The sequence below is a fragment of the Microtus oregoni genome, unplaced genomic scaffold (genome assembly GCF_018167655.1).
Source record: "Microtus oregoni isolate MIOR12 unplaced genomic scaffold, Mior012 000041F_ref0000270, whole genome shotgun sequence".
Lineage (NCBI taxonomy): Eukaryota > Metazoa > Chordata > Mammalia > Rodentia > Cricetidae > Microtus > Microtus oregoni.
The window spans coordinates 15,733,456-15,745,324 of NW_024543208.1; the positions used below are offsets into that span (position 1 = coordinate 15,733,456).

The window sequence follows — 11,869 nt, forward strand, 5'->3', positions numbered from 1 at the left end:
AAAGAGATGCCCTTTCCCTCCTCTTCCGGGAAGCAGGCCCCTAGCCAGGAAGTCTAGGGAGCTTGGCTGGGCTCACCACCTCGTCAGAGGCACACCTTCTCTGGCTGGCTGGAGGAGGCTGAGGAGCTAGGCTCTGCTCTCAGAGGTGTCTGTCTTCCTCCCGAGCATCCTTGAAGAGCACAGAGGAAGGACCCCCCCCCCACCGTACCCATGCAGTCTCCACTCTCCAGCCGAGCATCTGCCCACATCTGCCCACGCTCTAACCAGTTCCCATCCTTAGTAACTATGTTGTGGTGCAGCTTCCCTGAGCAAAGGAAGAGTGTTGACCAGAACAAATGCAAATATGCTGTCCATGCAGGTGAGCCTGGTTCTCTCAACCATTTCTAAGGCGGGAAAGCAATGATCCACACTGTACACATACATTAGATCTAACAATCTTCTGGGTATTTTGCTTTGTTTTGAAGCAAGTTCTGCCCATATAGTCTTCATGGAAAGGAAGCCCTGTGGCCAACTTCTCTGTGCTATCTGATTATCTTCAGCTATCTGAACTACCAGCATCTACAAAGGCTGGCTCCTGCCTCCACCTCTGCAGGCAGCCTTCAAGTGCCTCCAGAACTCCCAGCTATCTCTAAAACTCCCATTTTGAAGGTCTGAATCAGAGCCTTGACACTCTAATATTGAGAGCAGAATTTCTCTCCTTATTGCTCAGTGCACAGATCATAGGCCACACTAGAGCTTGAATCTAGCACATGATATCTAACTGATCCTCAGGTGACACCCATGGAGCAGATGAGGGATGGATGGATGGATGGATGGATGGATGGATGGAGAGAAAGACACAGATACATGTCCAGATGTGCAGAGATGACTGGATGGATGAATGGGTGGATGGAGAGAAAGACAGATACATGTCCAGATGTGCAGAGATGGATGGATGGATGGATGGATGGATAGATGGAGAGAAAGACACAGATACATGTCCAGATGTGCAGAGATGAATGGATGGATGAATGGGTGGATGGAGAGAAAGACAGATACATGTCCAGATGTGCAGAGATGGATGGATGGATGGATGGATGGATGGATAGATGGAGAGAAAGACACAGATACATGTCCAGATGTGCAGAGATGAATGGATGGATGAATGGGTGGATGGAAAGACACAGATACATGTCCAGATGTGCAGAGATGGATGGATGGATGGATGGATGGATGGATGGATGGAGATACATGTCCAGATGTGCGGAGATGGATGGACCAAAGTCTGGGTCAACGCGGAGAAGCTGCACTGTCATCCTCACTCCAGCCCTCCGGAGTCTCTTCCTGATCCTCGGCCTTCAGGCAGCACAGCAGGCTCCCAGTGTCATAAGGACTCTGCACCCCAGGGTACTGTCCGTGTAGCTTCATGATGACTTAGACGAAGACTCTCTTCTGCAGAACCCAAGAACATCCTATTCTTTCTCACTCCAGCCAGTCCTCAGTAATTGGCTAAAACAAAATACTGCCTATGATTTTCTTAGGAGCTCTTGCTAGTTTTAGCCACTGAGATTGTCTTAACATGAAATACTATTCACTATAAGCAACTTCAAGTGGGAGGAGCCACTTATCTGGGAAGGGAAGCCACCTACATACCCTGCAGTGCGAGGGTATTCCTCAGGCCAGTTCTTGGCACACCCCCACATCCTTCTCTACATGCCAAGCCCCTAGCCATGTGACCACCCCAGAGGAGACACAGCTGGCCAGGATAGATCATATTGGACCTTCAAACCTGATGATCACCCAGCTTCTGTGATCACTCTGAAGCCACTAAAGTACCAACTGTGAGTCTGGAAGTTTCCGGCCACAGTAGAAGGTGGTGCTTCCTGATCTTTCAGATGAACAAAATCACAGCTGACAAGAACAAAACCGAACTTGCATCCCATGCAAGCTTATCTGTTTCTCTCCGTCATCTTGGAGACAGGCACTCAATACATGCAAGGCATTGAATAATCTTCTCTTTTTTAGAGACAGGTCTCATTATGTGGCTCGGATAAGCCTGGAACTTGGGAGCTTCCTGTCTCTTTCTCAAGTGCCAGGATGGCATGGCAGATGATGACAGCAGGATGAGGCTTACCCAGGGTGTTGTGCTGGGACCTAGGGACCCAAGCTCAGGGTCTCAGTTCTCAGGCACCCTCCCACACTGTTCTGAAACTACTCGGATGGCCAGGGGGCGAAGCACAGCCCCATCCTGACTCCCAATGGGAGGGAAAGACAAGGGACAGGCTGAACTGAGGGCCTGAGCCAGGGTGCACAGGCCGGCCAGCTGGCTCCGGCAAGATTCCTTTATTACATAAACCTGGCTCAGTAAGCTCCGATTGCTCCCACCCCCTGCCTGACTCAGGACTCTGGACAGCTGTTCCACAAGCTCGGAAAATATGACACATGAACAAATGTTGCTGGGCAGCGAAGTTCCTTCCGGGCATGGCCCTTACCTCCCAGGGGTCCAATTCCTACCCAGTGGCCAAGTCAGGCTATGGGGACTCTTGAACATGGCAGGTAGGGAGGAGGGAAGGGCAGTTAATTTAAGAGGCATTATGTCCGCTTGGCACGGATATGGGAAAGGTCTGAGTTTCCATGGGCAGTGGAGAGGCTAGCCCGTAGATAACTGGACAGCTCTTCAGGGACAGCCTCCATGTTCCCTAGAGGTGGCTCTTACGATACCAGCAGACTGAACCAAAGAAGGTGCTCAGATTGGACTCCGGGAAACGGTCTTGCGTGCAACCCTTCCAGCCCCTCACAGACCCCAGGGAACTGGGCCCATGGTTGGCTCCATTCTCTGGATGGGAAAACTGAGCCTCTACAGTCCAGCTAGTGGTGTGGATGTCTGCTAGCCACATTCTCGAGTTCTCTTCCGCCCTCCTTTTGTCTCCCACTGAACAAAGAAAAGAGAGAATTACCTTCAGGAGCTCCTTGGGTGGAGGCCAGGTGAGAGGCAAATGAGACCAAGATCCAGGCGAAGAGAAACCCCCTGGAGACAGGCAGACACAAATGCACAGGGCATCAGCTTCCGCCCTCACACCCAGATTCAGCTAGGGCGCCAGTTCCCTCCCATCCTGGTACAGCCTTCAAGGACCAATCAGACTGACTCTCGCTCCCAGATTGCTCACGGACCCCAGCACCCCAACAAGCTAGCAACACAATTTTCTCTTTACAGCAGAGTCTAAAGCCCTGTGCTAGATGCTGTGAGGTCAGGAGTCCAGCCCTCCAGTCTATTCATCTGTGTTACAGCCTCAAAAGATCAAGACAGGCTTCTTCAGGCCCCAGGCTACGGATAACAGAGCCACAGCTGAAAGGCAGATGGAAAATAGAAGACCAGGGAAAGAGAAGACCTCTTCTCACGGCTCAGTCAGCAGCTGAGAGAGGAAAACGGGGGATTGGAGGATGGGGGCAGAGTCAAGCCAGGAGCCTCCAGGAGCAAACCTGGTTCCCTGTGACTTCCAGTCTGTGTGACTCCAGATGGGTCACTCAGCCTTCCTGAGCTCCTCCAGTCTGCGGTGTGGACTGACACACCCTCTCTTGCAGGCCAGATGCTTTGAAGAACTGACATGGCCCAGCCAGGGAAGCCCTCCCTTATCAATCACCTCCACCCCACTGCTGTGTGCGGAAAGTCAGTGGCTACTACCATCATGGGCAGAGGTGAGGATCATATGTCACCTTCCTGTGGGAGCAGTTGCTAGGACACCCAAGCTACTCAGGGCATCTGATCCCCAGGAGGGCAGTGAGGAGGCTGGGGCATGTGGCCAGAGATGGCTGAGATGGTGGCTGGAAGCTGAGCTGGGTGACTGGGGAGTGGGAAAGGCTCTGTCTGGGGCAGACTGGCCAGGTTCCTCTTCCAAGAGTAAAATCAAGCTGGTGTGCTCCCGGGGACCAGGGCAATACAGGAAACCCAGGGATTCTGTCGGCAACCCTTGGCTCATTCCCTGCCAGGTCTCCCTGCTTTCACACGCAGTAGGAGCTTGAATCAATGGCAAGCGGTGTGTGGCACCCCACCTGGGCTTGCCCACTCACAGAGTTCAGAGGATACTGGATGAATACAGATCATGCCAGTGACTGGTTTACATACATACATGACTCAGACATAGCCAATGAGATGTAAGCGGATAGCTGTCAGCCACTCCGGGAAAATATTGAAATGAATAGAAAGAGTTTACTACTGGCCTCCACGTGCTTTTGAATGAGGACACACAGTTCAGAGATGCTGCCGGCCACTTGGCGTGTGAGAGGTAAGGAGGCCCATGACCACACGAGGATGGCAGCAAGGGAACAGTCATGGGTGTTAATGCTTCCACCCCTACACTGATCTTTCTTGAGGTTTTTCAAAGGGGAATAACCACTGGCCCCTTGTTAAAATCAGGTTGGAGTAAGTTTTCGGTTTCTTGCAGTCTACGGCTGACTGGGTGAAAGGGCCCTGGGATGCTGACATAGGGTCTTGGCACCTCCTCCAGCAGGTCTGAGCATGGGCGGCAGTAAAGGAACCACATGTACCTGCATGGTGCATGGGGACCACGTGGTGTAGCAAGACTCTGGACTTGAAAGCATCTTCCCAAAATTCCCCTCCCAAGCTCCACCTTCTTCCAGGTCCCCCCTTGCCCTTTCCAGTCTGCTGTCATTGCTAGGAGCTCTCCTCTTTCCTGGTTCAAACGTCTTAAGTCTCACTCACTGAGGCTGACTGACAGTCAGAGTGCCCAGCCACACAGGGTTTGCCCTCTGCAAAGGATAGGGAGTCTTCCCCTCATGGTTGGCTTTGAAAAGACATGGGCAGCCTCGTGGCCCTGGAAACTGGGAACAGGCTACTTAGTTTTATTGGACAGAGAAGACTGCACCCAGATGGGGCAGGTGCTTCCCTCCAAAGGCACCCCAAATACACCGCCATTCAGAGAAGCACTCTAGAAAAACAGTAGCCAGGCAGTCTGGGGCAAAGCCAACCTTTTCATCCAAGCTTAGAAAGCTTCCCCAGCATGCCTGGATCCCAAAAGCTCCCAGAAGTCCTGTGGACAATGCTGTATCACATACAACTGTCTTAGATGTTGGGACACAAGACCTCCATGTTTCCTCCGCGGTCATCTCTGGCTGTACTATGGACACTCTAGAGGGTAGATTAGAGGGCACTATATTAAGTTCTCAACGATGATACAGGAGATGAGTTGAGGCTTTGTCTGCTACTCAGCTGCCTAAGGCAAAGCTGCAGAAGACTATCAAAAACGCAGCTTGCCTTTGGGTTGGGTTTTTGTGCACATTGGAGGCTTAAACTTCATCACATCCCACTGATAACAGAGTCTTGATGATCTCTAGGGACCAGAGTCTGTCCCTAATCATCATTCTGAAGAGATGGGCAACAAGAGCTGAGAGAGGGGACTTGCCCAAAGCCACACGGCCAGTCAACCCTCCCTCTAATGGACCAATGTCTTACTTGTTTTCCCTAAAGGAGAAAGTGGGATTTTTTAGAGATCTCAGCGGGAACAGAGAAGCAGCCTGGAGCCCCGGAGACATCTATGTGAGTAAGCTCCAGCCTGGAAAGTTGGCTGCGGAAGGGAGGAGGCCCAGAGTGTGGCTACCGTTCCAGAGCTGTTTAGGCTACTGTTAATAACGCTGGTGGCTGCGCTGGCTCAAGGCTTTGTTCTCCCTGACTTCTGTTTTCATTACAGTTCCCCGGGCCTTGGTTTGGACACAGAGGAGTTCCCTGGTATACAGACGATCAATGCATGAGGTCCACTCCCAGAAAGGGCAGCAGGCATCTCAGATACCAGCTACAAAGGATGGAGCTGCGGACACACAGCCTGAACATGCAACCCTCCAGGGAGTAGTCAGAGGCTCCTGTCCTCTGCAAGAGTCCAGGCAACTAGTTCACCACACAAGGCCATTCCTGGTCAGAGACTGGCCAGAAGCTGCCTTCTGTTTGGATGGCTTTCCCTCCATACCTGTATCCTGAAAACACTGATGACTCAGAAGTCCCTCCCAGCTTCAACATTCACAGAGCTCCGAGGTCCTCTAGCTTAGAGGGCATAGGAACCCTTAAGACATGCAGTTCTGTGGATGCTGCATCTAGCTGTTCTACCATGGACTGAGCAGTGCCAGGGTTGGCTGGGAAGGACATTAGTCTGTCCCTGTCTCACTTGCTTCTGTGGCCTCATCAGACCCTACGTGCCCAAGACAGCCACACCCAAAGTCCTTTTCCATGGGAACACAACACACACACATACACCCACATACACACACTACACACATACACACACATACACACAAATACACACACAGACACACACAGACACACATAACATACATATATACACATACGCACACACACATACGCACACATACACACTACACACATGCAAACATACACACCCACCACATACACACACATACACACACACATACACACACGCACACATATACATATTCACACACCACATACACACACTACACACATACACAATACACACATACACGCACACACATACACACACACACGCACACACATACACACACACACACACATACACACAGAGTCATCTGTCTGGACAGGATACATCCAGAACTTTCCCATTGACAAAGTAGTGAGCACAGACACAAATAACAGCTGTGGCTTTCTGAGCGCTTACTCTATGCCAGGCCAGGTACAGGGCCCTTTCTGAGCAAACTTTAACTCTCACAAAACCTTGCCAGCTGGGAGGGTTGGTGCTCACCTTGTGGATGTAGAAATGGGGAGCATAGAGGTGGGATACCAGGTTACACACACAGCATAGCATACAGAACTCGAATTCAAACTGCTTGTTGCTAGGTTCCTATGTTCTACCCCAAAGCCTACTTTCCATTGACGTGAGCCCAGGACTGTTTCCTTGCCATTCATGACTGCCAGTGAACAGGATCCTCTGCATGCCAGACCAGGGCAGGCCATGGGGATGTCTGGAAGGTTCTAGGCACTGAAATCAGAGGAAGAAACTGCCAACAAGGAATCAGGGGTGTGTGCTGGATGCAAGCAGGGACACGGGAAAGTATGGAGGATAGGCCTCCTCAGGGTAGATCCCAGAGGCCGATGCCTACTGAGCAGCAGGGTGAATGAACAGGAGGGAGAACTTCCCAGTGCAGAAGCAAGGAGCCGGGGGTCGCAAAGCTGGAAGGCTTGCTGAAGCCTCATTGTGGAGTGGGTGCTCTCTGGCACCACCACACTGTCCAACCGCTGGCATCTGCCCTGGCACAGGGTCTCCCGGAGAAAATGAGTCATGGTGCGCTGTGTATGTGACTGTGTGTGGTGGGAGAGTGGGGGAATCTTAAACAGCCAGCCTTTTCCAAGGCATGAAAAGAAGGGTGGCCTCATCCCCCTGGCTTCAGCTCAGAGGGGTGTTTCTTGAGCGGGTGGGCGGTGCTACATCCCAGCCAGGCTCTCCTGAGAACCCTAGAGTCCCACAGGATGAAAGGACAAGCCCTGTGCCTGCGCTGCAGTCCACAGGGCCTCTCTGGACCGCGTTCTCCCACACACAACCACACGCAGTGACTGGATCCCTCACTCTCTTACAACTTCAGCACAAGCTGGGAATCCCAGCCGCGGGGTGCCAGCTGTGTGCGGCCCCGCCCTGGAGATTCCCAGCCCCTCTCTGGCCGCGGTTCCCCGATCTGTACAAGGAGGTTGGACTTGGTGATCTCCCAGGGCCTTTCCGCTCCCACAAGCTGGCTCTCACTCCTCACTTACTCGGGAGAGGGACAGGAACTGCAGGCTTCTCGGGAGAAACTGGGAAAGTCTGAGGCACTCAGACCCAGGCAGACACATTCACAGGCAGAGAGGTTAGGAAAGCAGGGGCGTGCAGAACCACAAAGAATGAGCAAACAGCAAACGCCCGGACCTGGAGACCTACAAACTTGACTCACGGGGCTGTAGAACCAGAGGCGTGCAAGCTCGAGACCTACAGACACCGAGACTCTCTTCTTCTGCCGCATCCCCTGTTGGGCCCGCCACTCTGAGTGCCGCCACTAGCCTTCTTCGGCTCTGCACAGACCCTCCTTTGCTGGCTCTGGCCCTAACGGCAACGCGTAGCTCGATCTGGGGGCTCAGCCCCTGTTAACCCTTGGCCTTCCTTCAGGAAGCTACAGGAAGCTGACGCTCCTCTGCGAGCGCTAGCGTCTGGCGTGGAGGGGAACCCCAGACTCCGTGCTCATCCGAGGCGCAGGAAGCTGGGTCAGGGGCATCTCTGGGATAGTACTCACCCCCAGTGTCCTGCCACCGCTGTGCCTCGGGCCCCCCGTGCAGATCCTGTGCCCATGGCAGGCCCCTACTTCATACTCCCGAGCCCGGGGGGCAAGTGTGGGCGCGCCCCATGGGGCCGCCAGCCCCCTGCCGCGCCGCGCCAGGCCGGCTCAGAGCGCGCTACTCGCGCACCCCCGGCGCAGCCCTGCGCCCAGAGGCACCGGAGCAGGCGAGCAGCACGGCCTCAGCTCCGCAGGCGCCGTCGCCAGGCCCATGATCCCAGGAGTCCCGGAGCCGCGCTCGCCCCTGCCTCTCTCTTTTTCTGCTTCCACCGAAAAGGAAGAAGCAAGAAAAGGCAGAGAGCGAGTGAGAGAGAGAGAAAGAGAGAGAGAGAGAGAGAGAATCAAACTTTGGAGGTTGGCCGCTAGCGGTCCCTGGAGGCAAAGAAAGGCCGGGCGAGTGCACGCGGAGGGCGGTGGAAGCTGCCTCCCCGCCGGCCTGGGGGAGGAGAGGAAAAGGAAGGATTTGGGGGAAATGAAGGCGATTTAAAGTCTCGGTCCGCCGCAGCTCTCCACCTTCTTCTCCTCCCCGCTCCCGGCCACCCTCTGCTGCCACCTGCTGCCCCCTGCCGGACGCAGCAAGGGATGCAGCCTCGGTCGCCTAGCGCGACCATCCATCCATCCGAGAGGGACATGCTCCCCGCTCCTCCTAGTAAAGATCTCAAAACAGACACGTGAAAAGGGGGCTGCTCCAGGTTGTTCAGAGATCCATCACAAATGAGGTTGGGAACGTATGATTTATGACACTAAGGGTTCTCACTGCCGGTTGGTGGGGGACAAAGAGAACAACTATTCTTAAAAGGATCCCAGAGTTCCAGGAACACAGCTGGGACTTTGATTTGGCATCTACATTTCCACAACTGGCGTCTACCTTAACTCTCAACTATTAGCAGAAAGGTCGCACCCTAGATTCAGAGCTCCAGGAAGAACGCTGCGGGTGAGCGAGTGGATGCCTTCCTGCACCTTCACTCCTACAGCCTACCAGAGACGCCCCGGTATTCCACGCGACACACTCGGACACCCAGACAGATTCTCAAACTCACAACCACAACTTAGTCCTGAGGCTTCTAGCCTCTATAAAGTGATTCATACTGACTGGTGAGCGTGCGCACACACTCCCTCCCACAGGCACACTCCAAACACTCACACTCATTCTCATGCAGACACAGCCACGCAATTATCTGAGCTCCCGCGAACCTCTCTCGGATGTCTGGATTCTGCTCAGGGGCTAAGCTCGCAGAGGCAGCCACGCCAATACTCATATTGCACAAAAGTACATGCACAAGGAACACGCTCCCATGTCCACACAGTCCATGCACGTCCCCGAGTACACACTCCTCCTTGCACACAATCCTCTGCAAACAGCAACCACGGGGCGTGCACACAAGACTTGCGCCCACCCTGGCACAAGCATGCACCTTTGCGCACTCTGAATGCCCAGCGCTCCAGGAGTCCCCGGGCACTTACTGAATCCCTAAGTGTGACGCTGGCCGGTCGGTTCTTCGGGTGCCTAAAGGCATCTGTAGTCATGGGTCCCCGCAGCCCCGGGCACGGGGGCGGGGTTGCAGTCCCCTTCCCTAAAGGCGCGAGGGACACAGCGGCGCCGGACGGGACATGGGAGCGCGGGCCTGCGCCACCGGCCCGGTCCCCCTGCGCTGCACCCGTGGCCACTCCGCGTGTTCAGGCTCCGGCGCAAGCTCCGGGTTCGGGGGGGTGGCTCATAGGTGCCGCGGCGCGCCGGGCGCCGGCCCTTTTGAAGTCTCCGCTGGGGGCGGGGAAGGGGCGCTGAAGGCAGCCTTTTAAACCGCAGGCTGCACGCGGGCACGGTCAAGCAAGGTGTCTGGTTTCAGCAAACTTTCGGAAAAGTCCCAAGTGGGGGGGGGGGGGGGGAGGGCGAGGCGCCACCGAGCTGTGCACGGCATCCTGCAGGGGGCAGAGCGCCCACGGCCTCCGGGGGCCCCCCCGCACCCCCCCCCCCCCCGGTCTATTCAGAGTGCTACACCTTCCTTTGCAAGAGCACCTCTAGGCTGCACAACTTGTGCTTTCTTCTAGAGAAAGGGCCTCGGGCCTTCCTTGAGTTTTCCGAAGTTCAGTTTTGGAGGTAAAGCACTCCCTATCCAATCACTGCCCCCGTGTGTTTCTGAGCTGTATACTCTGTGCCAGGCACTTCCTGTCTTTATTTACATTTTTTGGTATTTTGTTCATGGTGCTTTTTTCTTCTTTTTTTCTTTTCTTTTTTTTCTTCAGAGACTTTTTAAAGTATTGAATTTAAGTGTTAGGTATCCCAACTACTTAGCGAGATTGACACTCAGATATTTATCTCCATTACTGAGGAATTTGGCAACCTGTAACATTTTGCATCTTTACTAGCCCACACTCTATCCTGGCCGAGAGCCACTGCGTTATGGGGAGATGTGCTATTACCTACATTGAAAAGAAGGTTGACTAAGCTGGTAAGTGGTGCAGGGGCCACTGCACTCGGTACCAGACTCTTGTCCTCTGCCCTTCTGAATGGTGATGCAATCCACAGCCCTTCCTCCTCCCAACAGACCCTTGTTAGCCTCCCCCACTTCATCTCCTGCCCTGAGACACCCCCAGCCCTCCTGCCCTCATGGCAAGCTTTGCCACTTTAAAACCTGTGTCGCTGCTACCCAGGCTTCTCTCTTCCTCATGGCTATTGAACACCTCTGTTCAAATGTAGCCACTCCACTTCTACCCAATGGTGCTGTCACTGCCCAGTTGCCTCTGTGTTCCCACAGCCAGCCTGGAATCTGGGACATGATCGGCACTCCAAATATGGCCAACACAAGAAGGCCCCTGCAATATGCAGTGTGCAAAATGCAAATCTCTGCCCTAGGGGAAGTGGGCTCCTGTTAAGAGCTAAGGACACGGCTCTGAATACAGATAAATTGTAACGTAGACAGAAGTCCCAACGAACCACTTACTCAGGTACTCCCACCATGGTGCAAAGACAACAGACATAATATGCAAAGGCCTTGCCAGGGACTTTCAAGGAGGGACACACAGGATCAATTGCACTGTCAGGCTGACTGACATAGAGGATGGCTAGAAACCCAGGAGCACACTAGGAGGAGGCGGCTTTAAGATCCTGAACGATGTTGAGTACACTACAGCTGTGGAGAAGGGTGTCTCCCATGGGAAAATCATAGGACTAGGATGGGCTGCATAAAGGTCCAGAACGGTGGGTGTGGCAAGCAAGGAAAAGAAAGTCTCCAGGTCTCCCCCTTGTGAGGGCACAGGGGCACTTCCTCAAAAGTAAACAGCCGGAGAGTGGTGGCACAAAACCCTTTCCAAATCTGCCCCATGTTCTTTCTTTTTCTTTTCTTTTCTTTTCTTGTTTTTTTTTTTTTTTCCCCTAGACAGAGTTTTTTGCCTCACCAGTGCTTGGATTAAAGGCATGCACCACCACCGCCTGGCACCTCCCATGGTTTTTAAAAGCAACATTGGTGTCAAGGACCAGACAGTCCCTAAAACACATGGGGAACTGTCAGAAGCTGAAAAGGGTTGAAATGTGTTCATCCATGCTTCATCCTCCCCATCCAGACTGTAGGTGATGGAACTCAGTCAC

At 53.6% G+C, this 11,869-nt stretch overlaps 1 protein-coding gene across 1 annotated transcript in view; it reads right to left on the reverse strand.

Moving 5' to 3' along the window:
- Positions 1 to 8,446, reverse strand: part of Col27a1 (collagen type XXVII alpha 1 chain) — a 119,173-nt gene extending 110,727 nt beyond the window's left edge. The window contains exons 1-2 of the mRNA XM_041632459.1: positions 8,242 to 8,446; positions 2,937 to 3,007 (exon numbers count right to left, since the gene is read on the reverse strand). Coding sequence (XP_041488393.1) covers positions 2,937 to 3,007; positions 8,242 to 8,297 — 127 coding nt within the window. The 5' untranslated portion in view covers positions 8,298 to 8,446. The remainder of the gene's footprint in view (positions 1 to 2,936; positions 3,008 to 8,241) is intronic.
- Positions 8,447 to 11,869: the final 3,423 nt, after the last annotated feature.